The 23,615-nt window shown below is 44.0% G+C and overlaps 1 protein-coding gene across 1 annotated transcript; it reads right to left on the bottom strand.

Annotated features, from left to right (window-relative positions):
* Positions 1–10: 10 nt before the first annotated feature.
* Positions 11–20,390, bottom strand: TMEM71 (transmembrane protein 71; the record flags this gene model as incomplete). Its single annotated transcript, XM_082015059.1, has 7 exons — positions 11–87; positions 275–324; positions 822–897; positions 1,430–1,609; positions 2,135–2,304; positions 3,119–3,331; positions 20,317–20,390. The coding sequence occupies 7 exons, from the start codon at positions 20,388–20,390 to the stop codon at positions 11–13; spliced, it is 840 nt and encodes a 279-aa protein (XP_081871185.1).
* Between the last annotated feature and the right edge of the window lie 3,225 nt (positions 20,391–23,615).

Genomic DNA, 23,615 nt, shown 5'->3' with positions numbered 1-23,615 from the left:
CTGGATCCACTTACCAAAACTTAGTTGTTTTGAAGGATGTGTCAAGACTGAAGAAAGATGACACAGCAGCATCTTGGGACAAAAGAACTGTGAAATTTGAATGCAAAATCCTGTAACTGATTGAACATTACATTCTGTCCCTGTATGCCCACATACTGCTCTTATTAGCATCAATAAGAGCCATGGATATACATCCGAGGATGGATTTTGGTCCTCAGATGTAACTTACTTAGGAAAATATTGTGTGTTGAATATAAAGAAAGTCTGTACTTACAAACTAAAATTAGCAGCAACAAAGTGGCAGACAATCCTCCCAGAAAATATCTGAGAACATAACAATACCCATAAAGGTTAGAAAAAACCCAAGGGATGCATATTGGGTTAATAGGGGTGAAGCCTGAGTGGGAGGAGGAGAGAAGGTTCTGGTGGATGAACCATCTGCAGTTTGAAACTTTAAATTTACTTAAACTGTTGAGGATAATCTCCTGGAAAGAAAGACCTCAGCATTCCCAGACTGAGAGAAACACCCATATTTGTGACTTAGAAAGACGTGGATCCATTCTTATTCTTCTCAGCCCTTCAAAACTCCTGTCGAAATACACTTGATAAAGTACTTCTCATATCTGCGTACATATTTCTTATTTTTGTGCATATCCATACAGCTCAGGTATTTGTCTGCATCAACTATCATGTGAAAATGTATTTTCACACCAAGATATATGTAACTTTGAAAATGTGACCCTTAATTTATGTTTTATTCACCATTTGAAATAGAGTAAGCATTAATATCAGAAACAACAAATAAGAGAAATAAAAATTACCTTGTACATATCGAAATGAGTAAACACATGATCACTGCAACCATCTGAGAAAAGACATTTTGCACTGTCCTGGACTCTAAAACAAAAGTCAGGAAAATAATTGTCATGAGTTTTCAGGAAAGTAAATATATGACAGGAGGTGTTTGCAAAGGCTACCGTCAGTCTGTGAGGCCAGTCTCTTCAGTTGCTTTTTAAGAGAACTCGCCTAGAGTGATTCAAAGCAGAAACCTAATTTTCATGCTCTGGGTGTCTCTCAGGAGTCTTTTTCCCCCACGACCATAGAGACACTGTGCCCTGCATGCTCGCAGAAAACAAGCCTTTCTGAATAATTGGCCGTTTCAGTTTTTGTTCCCATGCCCTTTACTCCATTTCCTCAACTACACTTTTTTCTTTTTCCATTTATCACTGGAAATAAGAGAGGAAAAGATGTGAGCAGGGAGGAGTAAACAAGTAAATACCAATTTTAAGATTTTGTTATTTTTAATCAGTCATTTAAAATGTATGTTTCAGGAAATAGATTCTATTCTGCAAGGAGCCATATCAATACTTTTAATGTATTTTCTGTTCACTCTAAAAATAAGGCATATCAGAATAAGAATGTAACATACCTGCATTGCTCAAAGTCTCTTCATTTGCATTTATCATAAATGGAGAGTAGGATTTTGAAGCACAAAATGGTTTCTCAGGCTGAAGAAACTCATCATCTTTGGTGAGAGAGGCTCCATTAGATGCTGGAGTTTGCCTTTGTGGGACATGGCTATTATACTCAGAAGCAAAGTCTGAATCACCTACGAGAAGCACATGGAACTGAGATTGCACAAAAGAAGGGCTTTGAGACTTTGTGTTAATGAATTTGGCGGGGGGGGAATTAATTACTTAAATACAGGGAGGTTTCCAAATTGTTAGGGGTAAGGAATTGGCAGGTTCAATGTATGCAAGAGAAAATATGCAGAGTAAAGACAAAACTGCATAGAGGGTAACACAGTGAAGTTACTAAAACAGCCAGGTGAAAGCAGACAGTGCCAGATATTAATGACACCAGCACAAACATCACTAGTGATGACTCGGGATTCAAACTCAGTCTAAAAATGGCTCTTGGGCACAAAGGTCTTTGTGAGTCTGTGAGTGGACTCATGCTCTGTTTTAATGCCAGGACCTCAATTCACCACTTAAAATTCTGTTGTTCATCTACCCTTTATCTGCAGCTCTTGGCAGACAACCGCCGCAAAATCTATAGAAACAGATACCCAAGTCCCACTAAATATAGATTGTAATGTTGTAGCTCAATTACCTGGTACGCGGTCAGGGCTTACCAGTATCGCTCTGACTGGTGTCTAGTTCATTGCATCCATCAGGCCAAGGCTCGTCTACATGGGAGGAATCCATATCACTGAGGATGGAGCTGCTGAGCCATGAACTGGAGGCACTGAGATTGAACAAGCTGGCAAGAGAGCGACGGATTTTTTTCCTTCGCCTGAATACGCTAGAAAGAAAAGACACACTGTCAAGGAATAGAGTTAATTATTCTTCTTAAGCAGGGACAGAGCTCTAAAGCTTGCAGGACTGACATGAAAGAACCAGGTTCTGGCTGCTGTTCCTAGCTCTGTTGTTGACCTTGGGTGTGTCAGCAAGAATGATTGCAGCACTCAAAGAATGTATTAGCAGCATGGCAATATATCATGCTGTTGCGATACTGGATATTGTGATATCAAATGATACTACAGTTGTTAGGCTCTGATACTATTCTGAGCATCTCATGCTACCCAAGAGTTTCACCCTACCATAATCCCATTTGGTGCAGCCTGAATCCACTGTACTTCATCCTTTTTGAACGACATTTTACATACCTCCTAAACTGATGTTCTTTTGAAATCAAGAGAGATTTTTCCCTGAGTAAGAATTCCAGGATGTTAACCACAACACAGGACCAGACCTTTTTATTTTTATATATATACAAGCATATATACACACACACATTTTTCTTATTCCTTATCATGGTAACACCCCATTGGCAAAACGAGCTGTAGCTCTCCTTTTTCTGTATTGCACACAACCCCAATTACAGCAACAACTGTGTACTAAAGAGTTTTGGGGTTGTAAGATTAGACATGACTGGAAATCAAGTTATTTCAATCACTGCACTCTCTAAATTAAATCAGTTGAGATGTTCCCATTAAGAAGCAATGCTGACCTTATGCCAAGCAAAATGTAGACAGGCACACAGATACCTCCACATGAGTCCAGAGATGTGGAGGCAACAGCCAACATTGAGTAAAATCTGCATATAATTCACTTACCGAACTAAATTCTCTTTATATGTAACACTTGTCTGGGATGGTGTCAGTGTTATGTTGCCTTCTTCATCAGACAGAAAACTATCTTCTGTCAAAATGTAATAACCATTAGAAAGCAGTCGAGGGCTGCGGCGACATGTGGAAAGGAAGCCTGTCCGAGGATTTGTGGAGCAACACTCATAGGCAGGGTCATCATCCAAAAAGGCACAAGTGTAACTGAAAAGGAGAATTGAAACCCTCTAATTTAGTGAATGTCTAGACAGTGTAAATCCATGATTTAATAATAATAAATTTACATTACCAGCTGATGAGAACTCGTAATGACATAGATTTAAAATATGTGGGAAATAATATTACTTCTGGACGTAGGAGGTCTCAGCCAGCTAGAGTGTGCCTCCATCACACTTTCCAGAGCTTCAGATTACAGGAGGGCTTCATGCCAGGTGAAGCATTTCATGAACTCATGGAGCTAGCTTGAATTGAGAAGTGCATGGTGTATTTCTGTGGCAGTGCTCTTGGCCAAGGAGTCCTGCCAGATCTACACCTACATGGAGCTGTTACAGATGTTCCAGTATTTTGCTTCGCTGCGTCACTCTGCATGGCAGAAGCCTGCCTGCTTCTGAATCAGTCAGCATTTATTTGCTTTCCATAACCTAGCCATACTTAATGAAGAGTTAAGGGTACATGACTGAATTCTCACAAACCGCAGAATACCATGCAGCTATAACAAGATAGGATAAAGTCTACACATAGTGGTAACTTCATCCAGCACTGAAATACAATTGACATTGAGATAAAATACAGCGCAGAAAAATATACTATGTGGTATTTAAAATAGAAGTGAGCAGTGACAGAGGTGAAAGAATCTAAATGTTGTAGACATCCTACTTAGCTCAAATAAAATTGGATTTATGCTGAGTCCTTTCTCCTCAACACCTCTGAGTTCCAAGTGGCCATGCAGTGACATCCATAGAAAGAAAGGACGACACTGGGTTGATTGAGTGGCTGACATGGGTTTCAGTAGCAGGTTTAACTATCCCATATGGCGTGTCACAGAGGGATACGATAATTTCAGTGGAGAGGAAAACAAGTAGAACAGAGGTACTCCAAAACCTTGTAATTGTAAAGCCAGTGCCTCCAATCTCCATTAGTTGTTCTTATGAACTTCCATTTAAAGCAGTAATTAAATTAATATCAGCACCATAATTCTAACTGGCACAAAAAGGATTTTACAAAATCTCAAAAAAATAAAAATAAAACTAAACAAGTATAATTTTCCTCAATACCTTGGAAAAATATGTTGTGAGAGGCTGCGTCTATATTCTCCATTAAATGCTGTTGAACCTGCAGATGCAAAGACCAAATAAGAAGGAGTCGTTATCATATCTACTGACAGCTCAAAGAGTTGACAGGCCTTCACTGACAAGTACCTTGTGCATACCCAAAAGATCATAAAGAAGCTAAAAAAGAAAAGGAAACTAAGGGAGAGATTAGAGATAAAACAGATAAGAATGGAGGAAAGACAGAAAATGGAAGAATAGACATTATGGACACAAATGCAATAGCTGCAGCAATTTTAATGGTGTTTTCCCAAAAATCTGCTTCATGCCAAAACAGTACATGTACTGGCAATAGATACAGAATAGAATGGAAGGGCCACCGTTACCATTACAATATATTTTTCAGATGAAAACTACAGACATAGCACAACAGGCATAGGGATAGCAACAGTGACAAAGATTTGACAATAATACTGTGGCAGGAGACTAAGGAAATAGGATTTGTCTGGACAACCATGGCCCAAGTCTACAAAGTGCTGCCAGATGTTCAGCATCTGACAGAATCAATCTTACAAAATATGAGCAATGGCTATCCATGGGCAGAATTTATATCTGTTAGTACATGGACAGACAAAAGATATGATCTTTCCCCATATTACCTTACCTCTCCTGTATCTTTAGAGCATCGTGCTTACAAGACTGTTAGTAAATGTCCATCATTCACCCATCAGGGGAGATAGGTCTAAGACAATTTTTTTTATGTTCAATTATAAGCTGAGGCAAAGAAAAGACATGAAGTTCAGTATTTTTACTTTGGTAATCTCATTCATCCTCATTTGGAGCTCAGTTGCCAGTCACAGCCTGGATGTGAAGACTGACTGAGTCTTGGGACCAGGCAGGGTCACCAAAGAATGGAAGTAAAACCTTCCAGGGTATTTTTCACAAATCAATCCTATTACCCTACTGCCATACATACTGTTTCTTCTCCACTTTGAAAAAAAAACCTCAATATTTCACTTTACCATGAGAAAATTATCTTCTAATTCTGACAAAAACAACTTGGGGAGGAGGCAACTGGAAGAAACTTGGTAGAAGTACACAAGTCAAGTAGCATCAGTCAGATTGCTACACAGCAAGTGCAAGTTGCATCAAAAGTGAGACTGGTGGTGTATTTCATAGACTGACATGTTGTAGACGTATTTTTTACATATACAGTTAGCTTCTACAAGGATTTCTCTTATTTTAGGCAGAATCATGATTTTTAATTGTGCAAAAATATTATAGTCAAAATCAAGGAATTAATCCTAACTCTAAAAGAAAATACAAGAACTCGACAGGTGATTTGTAGATCTGGATATAAACTAAACTGGCAAAATCCCAAATCTGTCCACAACAGATTTTTTTTAGCAAAAGCTCTGATGAATGTGCACAAATTTACTTGCTCCTGGTGTTGATGCAACATGTGATATTCCATACATCTTGAAAAGGACTGTTTCAATCACCCTGGGATAACAGGTAATATAGATTATCTGTAAAAGGGTTTAAAAAAACCCAGATGTTTTATTATGTATTACTTGAAAATTAGGATGTGTAAGGTTGCATCATCATATATATCATATTATCAGTTATAATAAATTCTTGACTAGACAAAAGTTATTGATTGTAGAGCATATTCATTTGAAAAGCAACGTAGAAGTACACCTCAGCATCAATTATCATAGAATTATAGAATCATACAATGGTTTGGGCTGGAAGGGAGCTTTAAAAGTCATCTAGCCCAACCCCCCTGCAATGAGCAGGGACATCTTCAACTAGATCAGGTTGCTCACAGCCCCGTCCAACCTGACCTGGGATGTTGCCAGGGATGGGGCATCTGCCACCTCTCTGGGCAACATTTTCCACTGTTTCACCACCCTCATTGTGAAAAATTTCTTCCTTAGATCTAGTCAAAATCTGCCCTCTTCTAGTTTAAAACCATGACCCCTTGTCCTATCACAACAGGCCCTGCTGCAAAGTCCATCCCCATCTTTCTTAGAAGCCCCCTTGAAGTACTGGAAGGCTGCAACAAGGTCTCCCCAGAGCCTTCTCTTCTCCAGGCTGAACAAACCCGACTCTCTCAGCCTGTCCTCACAGCAGAGCTGTTCCATCCCTCTGATCATTTTCGTGGCCTCCTCTGGACACGTTCCAACAGATCCATGTCTTTCCTGTGCTGAGGGCTCCAGAGCTGGACGCAGGACTCCAGGTGGGGTCTCACCAGAGCAGAGCAGAGGGGCAGAATCCCCTCCCTCAGCCTGCTGGCCACGCTGCTTTGGATGCAGCCCAGGAGACAGTTGGCCTTCTGGGCTGTGAGCGCACATTGCTGGCTCATGTCCAGCTTTTCATCCACCAGTATCCCCAAGTCCTTCTTGGCAGAGCTGCTCTCCATCCCTTCATCCCCCAGCCTGTACTGATACCGGGGGTTGCCCTGACCCAGGGGCAGGACCCTGCACTTGGCCTTGTTGAACCTCATGACGTTCACACAGCCCATTCCTGCAGCTTGTCCAGGTCCCTCTGGATGCCATCCCGTCCCTCAGGTGTGTCAACCACACCACTCAGCTTGGTGTGGTCTGCAAACTTGCTGAGGGTGCACTACTTTGATTATACCTACTACAATTCTTTAATAATCTGAGAGTGAAACTTTCCAGCAACTGAAACCCAGAACATTGTACTGCAAGTGATTTTCTCAGTTACGATAATATAAAGTAGCAACTGCTAAAAAAGAGTAGCTTTTAAGAATAGTAGTTTACATCTGGGTAGTGCTTTCATTAGAAAGTGTTGACACATACTGATCAAAGTGGCAGAACAAACCTCAGTCCTTCCGTTATTAATTCAAATTGTCTCATCAATTTGCAAAATACTGCAGGAGTCCTGTTTATCTGCCATCTTCCACAGAAATAAAATTGAAAGTAAAATACAGTATATACACATATTTGTAACAGAAAGTGAGAAATATACATATGTAAGCATATTACTGGGGATGCTTTCTCTCTTTTGAAGAACAGTTAACGAGCAGTTGTACTTTGCTTTTAACCTTTCTTAAAGTAATGATAATATCAAGCTTCTGTAAACAGTCATAGAACAGGCAGACCAATGGATTTTTTTGCTACCCTTGATCATGAAAATTTTTGTCTCATGCATTAATGAAGAGGGTTCCTGAAAATCATAATTCAATCAATGCTAGAGAAAGCACTGTTGTAGGCAATGCTGCACAGTGTTCTGCTTTCAGGTAATATTCAATTCCCTTTCTGGGCTATTAATAGTGTGAGAAGCTATAGTAACAATATAAGCAAGCCAAAACAAAGCATCTCAACCACCACTGCACAATGAATCAGTAATATCTGTAATCCACAAAAGGAGCATCAGTACAGGACCTTTAAACTATGGCACGAGAAAAGGCCAACAGCTTTAAGAAATTTCGCTAAAAGTGAATCTGAGGTGAATGCAGCAATATTTTATGTCAAGAATTCAAATAAAAGTTTAAAGCAACAACCCCCCTTGAATTCCAAAATGATTGAAAGCTCATGTCATAATATAAAGAAAAGTCACTGTCCAAAGCAGTCGGTTTTAACCACCTTTCCCTCCAAAAATAAAACTGATTTTTAAGCCAATGATGCACTCAGTTAGCAGCCAGAAATCCTCTGTCAGTGTTTACATTCTAAATATTTACATTAGCATGTACCAAAAATACAGTGCTAACTATTAAAATAGCTGAAGCCTGGGCAACCAGCTTTATTCTACTGTAGATACCACACACAAGTGTCTACAAAGATTGCTTTATCTGTTCACACATACCAGTCATTTTTGAAGAGCAGTCTAGTCTTTTCTCTCTGCAGGTAATGATAACAACATTCACAAACCCACAAAACTTCCTGAAGAGCAGTATATAAACGAATCCAAATCGTAGTTATTCCTCAGCTAACAAATCTATTATGAGATAAATGCGTGTAAAATCTTCCAAACCTGGAAAATCCATTTCACTATTAACACATGCATGCAAAAAAGTTTCTCATCATCGAGACGAGAGCCTCGGAGACGTGAAGTGGAGGGTGCTCCTTCTGCAGCTTCCAGGAAGAGATCAGCCCCGGGTCTTCGGAAAGGCAGGTCTGTGAGTCCCCTGTTTCCTTTTGAAAAGAGCCCGTGCAATCAGCGGCACAGAGGCAGAATGAGGTCATGCTTCCTGTAAAGTAGCCTCACATCAGAAGCATTCATTTTGAAGAGCAAACTGAAGATTAAGATTAGCTCAATGAACGCTCTCGCCGGCTCTTGAGAAAGAGACGATCCACTATGAATAATGCTTCGCTCCAATTACGATATGGAGGACAAGACAGAACCTTTTCTCATAAAGAAAAGTGACACAGATTTTTGTTTCAGCTTTACTTTTCTACCTCACTCAGAAAACTTTAATATGGTATGTCCAAATCACTCCACTTGTTGAAATACTTGTGAGCCTGACGGGCTTTGATGTAGGAAAACAATCCAGCTACCAAAAAAACCCCGTATATAGCAACAAGGCATTCTGCAAAAGCACTATTATGCAGAAGATGCATTTGCTGAGAGTTCAGAGTTGTTTAAGGTTCACAGTCAAAAACATTACTGCAAATATATATCATGCAATGTTAAGATAAATTCCTTTGAAAGGAGAAAGGAATGAAGACATTTGTAAACATATTCATTGTTCCACTCCATGTTTCATACTATGTAAGGTACCAATTCATCATACCTTAAAGTATACAAAAATAAAGTCAAATCCACGTAAGAGAAATGGACCCTGAATAAGATGTCCTGGCAATCAACATGATTTAGCTGTAGAACTATTACACACAAAAGTAATATAAATTAGCTGCTTGACACTGAAGAATTATAAAACCTTAGGGAGCAAAACTTCATCTCTATACGAATCGTTAAAATATGCCAGTAGGTATCGCTCCTGATGTCTGTATGTATCACTGAAAAAAAGAAAGCATAAATCCAGTAAAGATGATTGATTTGATTTAATGATTTATTTCCCCCCCCGGAGAAGGAAAAATACTTCCACTGATAACAAAGGAATGTAAAATTCTCACCTCACAGAAAAGGAAACAAAATAGGAATTAGGCAATTAGGAAGTTACAATAGAGCTTCTGTTTGGGAGCTAAACTGAAATGAACATTTTAAGGTCCTTTTGCTCAAACGTGAAAACACGGGGCCATGTTCGTTCTTGACATCACTTCTTTTAATTTAGTAGAATTATGCCAATGAGGAAATTTCGTCCAACACTGTTTCCATGGATGCATGGACTTCATCACAGAAGGATTTCCCAGGGTACCCTGTCTCTCTACAGGCCATGGACATAAATTCCCAATGGTCTTTTAAACTAGGTCACCTACTCAAGAATTTCTATACATACTTTGATTTACAGCACAGGTTACTTCTTGGGAGTATTTTTGATTTCTTTTCGTATTCTTCTCAACAGAAAGCAGTTCTGAGCTTGGGCTGCTTTTTTGAGGGACATTGGCCTTTCATGTTTGTGTATATAGTTAAAATATATTGTGTCTATATTATATTTAGTGTGTCTATATCACATTTAGACTTAGAGGTGTTTTCTTTTTTAATTGCTATCATTCATATCTGAAACTCACTGTTCAACAAGCTTTTGATGCATAATCTTTGTGCATTAGTGAAGATTTTATAGCCTATAGTTTATCTATACACACACACAAAGGTTTTTTTTGTAGCCCTCCTTGTTGCCCCCACCCCAAGCCCCATCTCAACCATCAGATTTCAAATTCTAGGAAATGAATACACCAAGCTTGCTGTGCAGTAGTTTTATGCCTGTTACATACATTACAAGTTCAGCCCACAAAAGGAAGGAAATGAGAAATTACGATATAAATACCACATCTTTCTGCTCTTCTCCCAGGCTTACTCTGGGCAACACTGCAAATGAAGGAGAAAGCGTATTTCCACTGGAAAACAGATTGTGCTGGGTCTGGCAGTCCAAGAGGGGTGAGGCTGGGGCAAGTTCATGCCTGAGGTCCCACCAGCATCGAGCCTGAGCACGTACACCTGGTAGGCACACACAGAGCACACGTATACACCATATATATACGTACCTACACAGCTGGCAACACAGACAACAGACAGACATACAGAGCACGCACACAGACACCGTTCTTCTCGCCTCTCTGGCTGAACAGGATGGAGGTCCACTGTGGGAATATACAGATATCAACACATCTGTACAAGCTGCATCCCTCCAGATAGTCCACCCAGTAACTTCCCCAAGATCCCAGTCTCCCCAGTTGCTGGCACCTGGATGTATGAGCCCTCAAGGTCACAGCTCTACTCCAGTTGCTGGTACAGACCTTCACACACACACACAGAGCTGGTTGGGACTCCCCTGGTCCTCAGCACCTCACTCCCTACATCATCGCCCTTAGAGACACCCCTGGCCACAATATGTCCCACGCCCCCATGCGGCAACCCCTCTCAGTCCCAAAGGCGCTCTGGTCTTGACTCATCTGGGTGGGTTTCATGTCTGGACACTGGGGCTAAGGATCCTCTGGGACAGCCCTGGGAGGGGCCCGGACAGGGTGTCCCATCCTCTGAGTTCATAATTTGGGTTCCCACCTGCCATTGTGCCCCTGTGCTCCTCTGAGCTGGTGCAGATGGGCTAATGGCTCCTGCTGGGATGGGCCTGGGAGCAGCTGCGGCATGGTATTATTTGGGGTCCACCTCCTGCTGTTGTCTCTCTGTGTTCCTTTGTGGGTGTGCAGATGAGCTTTCGGCATGTATTACACCGTAAGTCTAGGTAACCACCTAGGCAATCCGCTGCAACTCAATGCAGTGCACTATTATGCTAAACACGCAATTTTCAGAAAGGGTGTTTTGCCTGGTAGAGTGAAATGAGTGGCCATAGTGGAGGGAGTAGAGTGCTTATTGATTGAATTTATTTAATGCCTCTCTAACTCTCTCGTGGTTTAGCCCCAGCCGGCAACTAAGCCCCACGCAGCCGCTCGCTCACTCCCCCTCCCCGAGTGGGACGGGGGAGAGAATTGGGAAAAAACTCGTGAGTTGAGATAAAAACAGTTTAATAGAACAGCAAGAGAGAAGGAAACAACAATAATAACAATGATAATACCGACAAAGGAATGTACAAGGACAAGTGATGCCCAATACAGCAATTGCTCACCACCCGGTGATCGACAGCCCGTCCCCGAGCAGCGATTTCCACTCCCCGGCCAACTCCAGTTTATGTACTGGGCATGACATCGTATGGTATGGAATACCTCTTTGGCCAGCCTGGGTCAGCTGTCCCGGCTGTGTCCCCTCCCAGCTCCCCGTGCACCCCCAGCCTGCTCGCTGGCAGTCCAGCACAAGAAGCTGGACTGTCCTTGACTGCTCAGCAACAACCCAAAACATCAGCACGTTATCAACAGTTTCTCATCCCAAATCCAAAACACAGTCTCACACTGGCTTCTGTGAAGAAAACCAGCTCTACCCTGGCTGAAACCAGGACACTCTCTTTGAACCTCCTGGAAAGCTCACAGCCCTTTAGCTTTTCCACCAGCTTCAGTAACCATCAAATCAGGCCATTTGTCCCATATCACAGCTCTTTGCTAATGCTGTTTATACAGTACTTCATAAGTAAAAAATATTCTGAAATATCTGAATTAATTGAAACATTCAAAAAACTACCAAGGGAAGGGTTGGTCATGAGAACATCAGGGCAGCCACACTGGGTCAAACTGAAGGTCTATGAAACGCTCGCTGCCTGCAGTCTTGCTGCAGGGAAAACTAAGACTCATTTGAATTCACCTTTGTAAACGATAACATTTTAACCTAAGTACATTCCTTCATGCAGCAGAACCACTTAGCAATGTTTGAGGTACCCAAATAATTAAAAAAAATTTCTCACAAATCCAGACATTTTATTTCAATTTTAAGAGAAGGCTGATCCTGCATAAAGTTAGCACTTTGTTGCAGTTTACAGAACTGGCACATCATATATGACTTTAATAACCTTATCAGGTCAGCTGTATGAACAAAGATTAATTTGCTTTAAAAGAGGAACAAATTTATTGTTAATGTTATCAGATGGAAATCCCACTCCACCCTGTCAGAGACTTTCTTAGTTTCAGACTTGATTTGTTTTTTTCCAAATTCATTATTTTAGTTTAATCGCTCCTTTAATGCAGGCAACAAAGGGCATTTCTGTTTTGCACGGTGGAGTACAATGCATAGACCTGTAAAACTTAGAATTAGCTCTAATATATCCACACTGCTTGGATCTCAACAAGAGCTTACCTGCAATAATGCTATATATGTCAGCTACTTCTGTATTATACTACACACAGAGTCCAGATAGACAAAAAGTGTTTAGAACAGATCTAAATCAAGCAAGCCTGCAATGCACAATGAGACTTCTCTGTGCAAAGCCATGACCAGTCTGTGTTGCACCTCCTTGCTCTTCAATTATATGGTATCAGAAGGAAATTTGGTTGGTATAATACTTGATGTAGACATGAGAATATGCTTGAGAGGAATTTTGTACAATGTCACATCAAGATATAAGCACAGTGGAGAAGCATACATGGGGAAAAAAAGAGAAGTGCTTCCATCCGAATCTGCAACTCCCCACCCCTTGCATCCAAAAATACTGCTCCTTTAAAAAGTATTTTATCAGAGAAAGAAAACAAAAGGAAGAGGCTAACATGCAAATCCATCAGTCAAGGCAGAATTTAGTTGAGGTCCCTAACAGACCTCAGGTGGGTCCTCATTAGACTTTTTGTAAACTTCCTCACAAGAAGATCTGACTGTTATTGAACAAGAAGGTAGGAACGCTAAGAAAATACCAAACACACCTATGCTAAAAACTGGCTGACAATTTTATTAAGGATTACAAAAGTTCATGAACTAGCACTCTACAGTGCCTGCAGTGACTAGAAGCAGCTAGGACAGAGCCAGCTGTTGGCCAATTTTGATGTAGCAGCATCTTATTTGCAGAGAATAGAGACTTTAATGCACGATCACGGGTCTGAGTGGAGAATGAGTGGAACAATGGAGAATGGGAACGGGGCTTGAGGTGGCAGGGGAAGCGCTGTATGGATGGCATGTGTTCATGGTGCCTAGGCTAGCAGGTCATCAAGCTTCCAGCACAAGTCTATGTGCAGCATCTTAGGACACCCAGACTGAGAGGGAAAGGACAGGGACTAAACCAGGTAGGACAGTATGGGGAGACTAATCACTCTAGCTTGGAAGGGTATAAAAGGGCATGTCCAAACCCAGCACAATGTGGCCAACCTAGGAAGAACCCATAAGACACGGTGAAGACGCGACTGCCCACATTCCTTGTCTTCCATGTCACCGCAGTTATGCTGGACAGACTACCTGCATAGCAGTACCTTGGTGGCTGAAAGCTGAACAGGCCACCCAGATACACACAGCTTTAGGGTACCACCTAGGTGCTCTAACTAGACACATAAAATCTGAATCTTTGGTTAGGAATTTCTTTGTTACATTATGAGTCTCAAAATTAAAACTAATGTTTCTCTGGAGGTGGTGAGGTACTGCTGATCCATGTGCCTGAGACCTTGGGGGGTTTCTGTGACAGTCCTGATGTGATCTGCATGGACCAATGGTGGAGGGTCTTGTACTGATGTGCAGCAAAGGCTTTTGGCAACCATATAATTGTCCTGGTTTCAGCCAGGACAGAGCTGGTTTTCTTCACAGAAGCCAGTGTGAGGCTGTGTTTTGGATTTGGGATGAGAAAATGTTGATAACGTGCTGATGTTTTGGGTTGTTGCTGAGCAGTCAAGGACAGTCCAGCTTCTCGTGCTGGGCTGCCAGCGAGCAGGCTGGGGGTGCACGGGGAGCTGGGAGGGGACACAGCCGGGACAGCTGACCCAGGCTGGCCAAAGGGATATTCCATACCATATGACATCATGCTCAGTATTTAAAGCTGGGACGAAGAAGGAAAGGGTGGAGGGACATTCGGAGTGATGGCATCTGTCTTCCCAAGAAACCATTACGTGTGATGGAGCCCTGCTTCCCTGGAGACGGCTGAACACCTGCCTGACCATGGGGAGTGGTGAATGAATTCCTTGTTTTGCTTTGCTTGTGTGCGTGGCTTGTGCTTTACCTAAAACTCTCTTTATCTCAAACCATGAGTTTCCTCACTTGTACTCTTCCGATTCTCTCTCCTATCCCACTTGGGGCAGTGAGCGAGCAGCTCCGTGTGCTTAGTTGCCGGCTGGGGCTAAACCACGACAATAATTCTAGAGGATCATAGTACACTTTAGATATACTGAAAATGTATAGTTGAGAAGGTATTGGTAATGCTGGTTCCTGAAACAATGGTTCTGGCAGAATACTGATGATATGGATGTCATGGTCGTTTCTATAATAAATCATCCTGATTGATGCATAAATGTAGACAAAAAACAATTGACAGTGATACTCTAATAACGTTCTTTAAAAAGCCTGTCTTCCATGCTGTTTTACACAGCAGCCTGATCAGTTGTCTCTCTGTATGTATGTAAATGACCACTCCTCGCAGACTGAAAGGAGCTGTTTAGGACAACCTCCCTCCCCTTGGGACCAACGACCAGGTTCGTGACCCCCCTGGACTGAATTAAGGTGAAACGACACCAGCCAACCAATTTAACAATTTAATAGTAAATTAAACAATCCAATTAGACCAACAAGTCCCGTGCAACATGTCTTTCACAATTTGACCGAGAGATGAGGAGAGAGACGGAGACAAAGAGAGACGAAGAAAACATCATTGCCCGTGGATCCAGCGGCGTCCCCTTGGTCCTCCTGATTCCTGTTGTTCCTTGGTGGTGGGGGTCCTCCCAGCCCCTCTGAACACCGCCTTTTATACTTTTTAGTCCCACCTTTTTCACTCCAGTTGCCCGAGGAAATGGCACGTTGTTAGTGCCCACGCAGGACGTTCTTCATGCTTGGGGGGGTCGCTGCTTGTTGGGTGCCCTCGTTAAGTGCCATACTTAAGGCTCCATTCAGGTTCTTACCATGATGCACTGTTCCCCAGGCTGAGCCAGTTTTGCAGCTTCCCGCAAGTCATCTCCGCATAGATAAGGGTCCATCAAGGTCAGACGAAGCTGAGCCGATTCACAGCTCCCTGCATCTCACCTTTGTGCTCTGAAACCTGTCCAGGTGGTATTTACCACTGTGTCTGCACCGCCACTCTGCTCTGCTCTGCAGGCCTCCGCACCAAGAAAAGTTTAAGACAACGTCCGCGCGTCGGTCTGCCCCACCACCGCAGTCTGACAGTGACCGAGTTCCTTTCTGCCTGCACACCAGTACTTAGGTCTAAATTTGTGAAGCTTGTACTGAGAGTCCGCAAGCCTTTCTGGAACTGTTTGCAATTTTTCCAGCTATGCCTGTGCCATGCTTGTCACATTTCCAGCTGGATCCAAACTGATGTCCTCGACTAATTCAGCTGTTAGGGAGAGGAAAAGGCACAGGCAGAGTGGTTTTATAGCTTGGATGGTATCCAGCATGGCATAAAGATCAAAGATTTGAATGTGGCCTACAAGGCAATCGAGGACAGAGACCAGAACTCTGATAGCCTTCCAGGAACCTGTCCATGTGATGTCAGCATTGACCCAATGGCCAAGTATCAAGAAACAAGTGACTCTTCCCATAAACAAATGCTTTGCAAGCATTTCACAGGCAAAGTTGGACACTAAGGGCTCATCTCTTAATCAACAACCATCCTTCAGCCCCCAAGGACACCCCAGTTTTCAACAGACCACAAAGAAGACAGGAAAATATCACATTAGTTTTACAAAGTGATTGGTATTGCCTGCTGGCAGATGGGATGTGTATTTTTTCATTCTTACTACTGGACTCCACCAGGTTGGGCAGATGTGAGTTTTGGAGTTCTGTTTTCCTTCAGTCCAAGTTGCAAATTCTCTCTACAGATTCATATTGGCAATCTGACTACAAAACTGTCCTTGTGAAACAAGGATCTAAAACAATTATAAGGTTTTAGCATGTGTCACTAATCAACTGTAAGTTTTGCAAATTTCTTAACATATGGAAGGTTATTGATTACATGATTAGTTTAACTTCAGTATAGAATTCTTTAGCCTAATAACTATGTGATTATGTTTAACGGTCTACTCTCACAGTCCTTAGGCTGTGTTTGCCTCAATGCTAACCTTGTAACTATGTGAGGAAAGCAGGCCTCATGAAAATTAAAACAAAGAAGAGTTAAGAGCAAGGACTGAGAGATTAAAGAGAACAGAGAAGATATCTTAACCTTGAGTGTAGAGACAGACTGGCAGGAATGCTCTAACAAGGATGATAAGAAGGATCCGCTTGGCTGGACAATAGAAGGGGCAAACATCCAAGGAGAAGAAACTATCCTCAAGAGACCCGTGACCATAAAAAGGAAAAAGGAGGAGAGGGCTGAATCCCCAAACGACCACCGACGACCACCCGAGACCTCCGCATACGCATAGTGTAGTTTTGCAACACCAGCATTATGTAAATGTAGTAGAGAAGCAAGGAGGCGGTGATTTCTTGGAAAATGTGTGAATATTCATGTCCTTAAGGTATATAAAGGATGAAGTTTGTTTCAGCGCATGCATGTTAGGAGGAGATATCCCCCATGCGTCCAGTGCTGCAATAAAGATGTCTGCTTAATAACACTTTGATGTTACTGAGTTTAAATTTCTTTGACTTTTTTGAATCACTTGCCAGACTGCATATTTTGCAGTGATTTGCCTGTTAGTCTCTCCTTTCTTCTTACAGTACACCCCAATATCATTATGACTGTGATAACATCCTGCTGCTCAGTGCTCAAATGGTGACAGTGACTCTGACACAGTCATTGTCTCGGCAGGACATTCCTTCTGTCCCTTTCCCTTACCCAGACTAAGGTCAGCTCTCAAAAATGGCAGACCATGAAAAACTTACCACTTGGATATGTTTGTGAGTCAAGTGCTCTGTTGCTCCACCATGAAGTAAATGCTGAATTTTAATCTCACAGGGAAATAATCTAGGAAATCAGTGCACAACCAGAGCAGGTATTAGCACAGCTTTTGTTCAGTACTGTCTCATCAAGGCTTTAAAAGAAACTTCAGTAAAATATTTACTGATGTGTTCCAATCTACAAAACCTCCCCTAAAATCAAAACACAATCCAAGACATATGGCTGCAATATGTCAGGCAGAAGTAAGCAACACATTGCACAGCACTGTTTCCAAGGCAAAAGCACGATTAAATCTCAAGAAGTCTAACATTCATTGCAAAACAATATTCATAGCACTGGGAATGTTGAGTACGCCCCCAAGAAATACCAAATGGATGCACAGAAAGTGGTTTAACCAGGCTGTAACACGGCACAGCAAAGCTGCCTTCATCCAGAACAGGTAGCTGCTCCCTTCCAGCCATGCAGAGCATCAGGAGGTACCACTCTGGTAAGCAGTAACTTCACCTGTCTCCCAGGATTTCCTTTAACCTCCATCAGCAGTCAGCGTTTGCTCGCTCTTCTCTGTCTTTGTGTGGATTTGGGACTCTTTCCCTAATGTTGGAACTACCTCTATAAATGCATATTTCATTACCCACTTGGCCTTAGCAGGTCTCACTGCTTAGATTCCTCATATTACTGTGCTTCACCCTTACTCCTAGTAGGGAACCTTACTTCTGGTTTATAGCTTCATGTCACCTCTCCAGCATGCAGTGAACCACAGTGCTGTGGTTGCAATACCTGTCAGCAAATGGTTTCTCTGGGAGAAATCATTCATTGAGTTAAAGGCATTCTGCAAAGAACCCCTGAGCAAGTGAGTAAAAAGCGTTCAGCTTCAGTGCCTTTCAAAACTGGAAAAGACTGGGGTTGGTGTCCCAAACCCACAGGGTTACTGTTTTATTTGGCATCCACAGCAATGAGTCTTAGCTACTTTCTTTTCCCATATGAGGCCAGACACTCCAAAACTCACCCACTTTAGGATATTTCCCAGCATCTGGAAAATTTAGGTCTCCAAAAGGAGAAGTGTTTGGTGAGGTAGTGGAAATCGTCACAAAAGGAGGGAGGAATTTCTGGAGGGGAAGGAGTTTCTGGGATGAAAGGAGGACAGAGAAACTGAAGAGGAGGACATAGCAACTGATGTCAGACAGGGTGTCAAAATGGGCCAAGGAAGTGGCAGGGAAAGGACAGGTGATGACAGCGCAGAGCCAGGCTGTGACCAAGGCGCTGACACAGACAGCTAGCGCAGGGCAGAGGTGCTGCTGCATGTTTGCCAGGCTGAGGCTGTGCAGGCACCATTTAAATACAAGCAGTCACTTTAAGTATGCCTTCCTACTAAAATAAGGGTAAAAACAAAGATGAAGTTTTATTCTGTTGACTGTCACCTCGTGACTGCAATATCTGACATTTAAAGTAGTTATTTTATAGACTAATCCAATTGCCTAAAAGAAAAACTAAATGGCAAAATAAACAAACTGGTGTCTAGGTCTCTCACCATAACATCCTTTTTCCCAGGTGTTTGATCATTCTCCCAGATCTTTCCTGAACCCTTCCAGTTTTTGCATGGCTTTTCTGAACAGTAAGTTATTTTAATAACTACGTACTGGTGCCAAGGGCAGAGAGAGGTACTCCTACTCAGTATTTCCACGTGCATATGCTTTGCAAAGACTGCATTAGTCTTTTCAGCACCAACAGCACATCATGAGCTCATGCTCAGCTGATTATGAAATCCTCTCTTCCTCCTCCAAGTCTTTGTGAGTCACTGACTGGCAAGATAAAATCTCCTATCTGGTTTGGTTTCCAATTTATGGTCTGTATAATATTCACAATGCTAAGGCATGCTTCGTGACAAGATTAAACACCAAATTTTGTGAGGAGCAGAAGTAATGAAATCTCCTTTCCTGCATCTCTACCTTGTGATGTTCTGGTGTCTGTCTGAAGGAGAGTAAGCACTGAGCCTTTCTATGATGGAGAGGTTGACGCAGTTGCTCTTCTCTGCCCAGTTGAGCATTTTAACAAAACTGGTTGGGATAATGTGATGAGACCTCTGTCAAGCTTGAAGTAAGGCATAAGTTTTAGAAGTAAGTGGAGAAAGGCAAAGTGGAAGGCAGACATGCAATGCAGCCATGTAAGCCCTTTTTTCCTAGGAGACGAGGCTAAATATTGGAGACATTTTAGTGCTAAAAGAATAAAAAAAAGGCCTTGGCAAAAGTTGCTCCTCATTGGGTTCATGGTGGAACACAGTAGCTGAAATGGGGTCCTGGGCCACGGGCAGGGTTGGGGAGGCACTGGGGCAGGCATGTCAGGGCCAGTAAGGGCTGCGGGTGCCCTCAGGGGTACAGCAGGTCAAGGGTGGGTATACCTGAAACGGCAGCAAAGAAATGGGGACACTGGTTGGGACTCCTTGATTTCCTAACCATTCTGATAACAGTGCTACAAAATGTTGCCTGTACTGCTGGACCACAAGCAGACTTCTGCTGTTCCAAAGGCAGTGTGGTAAGAGTCACACATAGCACCGTGCCTTGGGGTGTCCCTTCGCCCGAGTCCTTGATTTGGGTTCCCACCTGCCATCCTGCCCCTGTGCTCCTCTGAGCTTGAGGAAATGGGCCTTTGATGCGCTGATGGCTCCCGGGAGCTGCCAGGTCAGGGTGTTACTTGGGCTTCCTCTTCTGCTGTCCTCTCTGCTCCTTTGTGTCTGTGCAGATGAGCTTTTAGCACCTATTACCAAACACCTGGGGCTTGCTGCACCGCTGCAGTGTGCCGCCAGCTCCGCCTCACTCTCCCGACAGCCTCAGCATGAGGTGATGCTCAAGGTGCCATGGCATAAACCCAGCCAGCCTCCAGCAGCCAACAGAGTGTGACTGAACCACCTACATGTACCCAGCCCCATCCTTGCTGCCTCTTACCTTTCCCCCGTCTCCCTCTCCTTGGGCAGAAGCACCTTCTCTTTTCTAACAGCATCCTGACGCTGCACGGTCATTGCTACTTGGAGGGGTCATTGCTACTTGGAGGGGTCTCAATGCCAACAGAACAACCTTCACCATCCTGTAACAAACCCTCTAAACAAAAGCCTGCATCAAAACCACACTCAGGGTAGTAAGAGCTGGAGAATTCAAAAAAATGCAATGGAAGCTTTTTTACTAAGAGAGAAAAAACTTTTTTTGTTGTTTTGTTTTGGTCTTGTTTTGTTTGCTTTGTTTTTCTTCATGCCTCCTTCCTCCTTCAGTCTCTCCTGTTTGCCACCACCAACCAGGACATGGGAACAGGGAAAAATCAAAGGAGAAATAAAAATCCTGTAGCAAATACTTTAAAATATCCTACTGCACAGTCTCCCTGTAAAGGCTCTTCAAGTGGGAGGCAGCCTCGCAGGGACTAACCAAAGCGGACGGGTTGACCTCGGAGGGCAGCCAAACACCCACACAGCCACTCGCTCACTCCCCTGCAGTGGCATGGGGGAGAGAATAGGAAGAAAAAAAGTGAGAATGTTTGTAGATCTAGATAAGGACAGTTTGATAAGTGAAGGAAAGCAAAAAACCCACAAACCCTAAACTAAACAACCCAACCCCCAAAAACCCCAAGCAATGCAAAGGCAATCACTTACCATGTCCCACCAGCGGACCTATGCCCAGCCAGTCTCCCAGCAACGGCTGCCGTGAAAGACAAAAGCCCCTTCCTCTGCCCCAGGTTTTCTTGGTTGATGTTTTATGGTATGGAATATCCCTTTGGCCAATTTGGGTCAACTGCCCTGGCTATGTCCCCTCCCAGTCTCTTGCCCATCCCTAGCCTCCTTGCTGGCAGGGCACAAAAAAAGCAAGCGTTGATGCAGCGCAAGTGCTGTTCAGCAACAGCCAACATACTGGTGTGTTATCAACACTGTTTTAGCCACAAATCCAAAACATGGCACCATACAGACAGCTATAAAGAAAGCTAACTCCATCCCAGCCAGACTCAGTACAATCTCCACCCCTTGTTCCATACCATTTGCACCATATTCAGGTTCTACACTCCCCAGTACATCCCCATCAATCATGACCCTCTCCTCTTCCTTTGGCATACACAGAAACATCATTCCCTTAGTCTGTGGAACATCCCCCAAATGTTCATAGAAGTCTAATCAATTAATTTGGTCCATGACTTGTGCTTCACACAGCAGCTTTCCACATCAGATGGTTTCACACAAGAGACCAGGATCCACCGGTAAACAGAGCCTTTCCCTTTGTGCTCATTTATTATACCCTTAGGCCTGAGCCACCTTCTCAGGTGATGCTCTGAAATCTCTGCCTCATGGCCAAACTGTGACCTCTTAGAGGATTCATGGGCAGTGGGAGTTCCCCATCTGAGCCCGTTGCATGATCAATGCTACCCATTTACTCCACGTAGAATCGGTTGCATAAGGCGTAGAGGGGACCCTTTCTATGAACACCTAGGGCAGCACAAGCAGCTCGGATCCTTGATGCCCCAGCTCCAGAACCCCCAAGTTCAACCTCAAGTCTCTCAAGGTGTTTTCTGACAGAGGCTCCAGGTGAGACCCTGCTCCCTAGCTATGGTGCAGAGCATGTTTCTCACAGCTGGTCCTGTCTGGACAGGTCCAAGGGCTGCCAGACAAACTATGTCCTGTCTGTCCTGCTGCTGTTTAGGGACTGTGGTGGGTTGACCTTGTCTGGATGCCAGGTGCCCACCAAACTGCTCTATCACTCCCCTGCCTAAGCTGGTCAGGGGAGAGAAAATGTAATGAAAGGCTTGTGGGTCAAGATAAGAACAGGGAGACATCACTCACCAGTTACTGCCATGGGCAAAAACCAGACTCGACTTGAGGAAATTATTACCAGTCAAATCAGAGTAGGATCATGAGAAATAAAACCTGAATCTTAAAAACACCTTCCCCCAACCCCTCCTTCTTCCCAGGCTCAACTTCACTCCCCATTTCTCTCCCTCCTCCCCCCAAGTGGCGCAGGGGGACGGGGAATGGGGGTTGTGGTCAGTCCGTCACACGCTGTCTCTGCCGCTCCTTCCTCCTCAGGGGGAGGACTCCTCATCCTCTGCCCTGCTCCAGCCTGGGATCCCTCCCACAGGAGACCGTCCTCCATGGACTTCTCCAGTGTGAGTCCTTCCCACGGGCTGCAGTTCTTCATGAGCTGCTCCAGCCTGGGTCCCCCCACGGGTGCCGTCCTTCAGGAACAGGCTGCTCCAGCCTGGGCCCCCCACGGGTGCCGTCCTTCAGGAACAGGCTGCTCCAGCCTGGCCCCCACGGGGTCCCAGGTCCTGCCAGCAAACCTGCTCCAGCCGGGGCTCCTCTCTCTCCCCACGGGGCCACAGGCCCTGCCAGGAGCTGGCCCCAGCACGGGCTGTCCATGGGGTCACGGCCTCCTTCGGGCATCCCCCTGCTCCGGCGTGGGGCCCTCCCCGGGTGCGGGTGCAGATCTGCTCCCCCGTGGAGCTCCATGGCCGCAGGGGCACAGCCGGCCTCCCCGTGGGCTTCACCACGAACGTCTGCTCCAGTGCCTGGAGCAGCTCCTCTCCCTCCTTCACTGACCTGGGTGTCTGTGCAGTTGTTGCTCTCACATAATTCTCCCTCCTCTCTCCAGCTGCAGTTGCTGTATGACATTTTTTCCCTCCTTCTTAACTCCATTCCCCCAGAGGCACTACCCCCATCGCTGATGGGCTTGGCCTTGGCCAGCGGTGGGTCCATCTTGTAGCCGGCTGGCACTGGCTCTGTCGGACATGGGGGAAGTTTCTGGCAGCTTCTCACAGAAGCCATCCCTGTAGACCCCCACTACCAAAACCTTGCCAGGCAAACCCAATACACTTGAAAAAGTTATTCTTTCAGGTCACTCAATGAAGAGGACTCAGCGAGGAGACCTTATCGCTCTCTACAACTACCTGAAAGGGGGTTGTGGCGACGAGGGTGTTGGCCTCTTCTCCCAAGTAACTAGTGATAGGACAAGAGGAAATGGCCTCAAGTTGCGCCAGGGGAGGTTTAGATTGGATATTAGGAAAAATTTCTTCACCGAGAGAGTGGTCAGGCATTGGAACAGGCTGCCCAGGGAGGTGGTGGAGTCGCCATCTCTGGAAGTGTTCAAAAAACGTGTGGATGTGGCGCTTCAGGACATGGTTTAGGGGACATGGTGGCGCTGGATTAATGGTTGGACTTGATGATCTTGAAGGTCCTTTCCAACCTAGTGATTCTGTGATTCTGTGATCTGAC

Source organism: Phaethon aethereus (genome assembly GCF_964289735.1).
Source record: "Phaethon aethereus genome assembly, chromosome: 2".
In the NCBI taxonomy this organism is placed as follows: domain Eukaryota; kingdom Metazoa; phylum Chordata; class Aves; order Phaethontiformes; family Phaethontidae; genus Phaethon; species Phaethon aethereus.
Note: the sequence above shows the minus strand (reverse complement) of the source record. Positions and strands in the feature narration are given on the sequence as shown.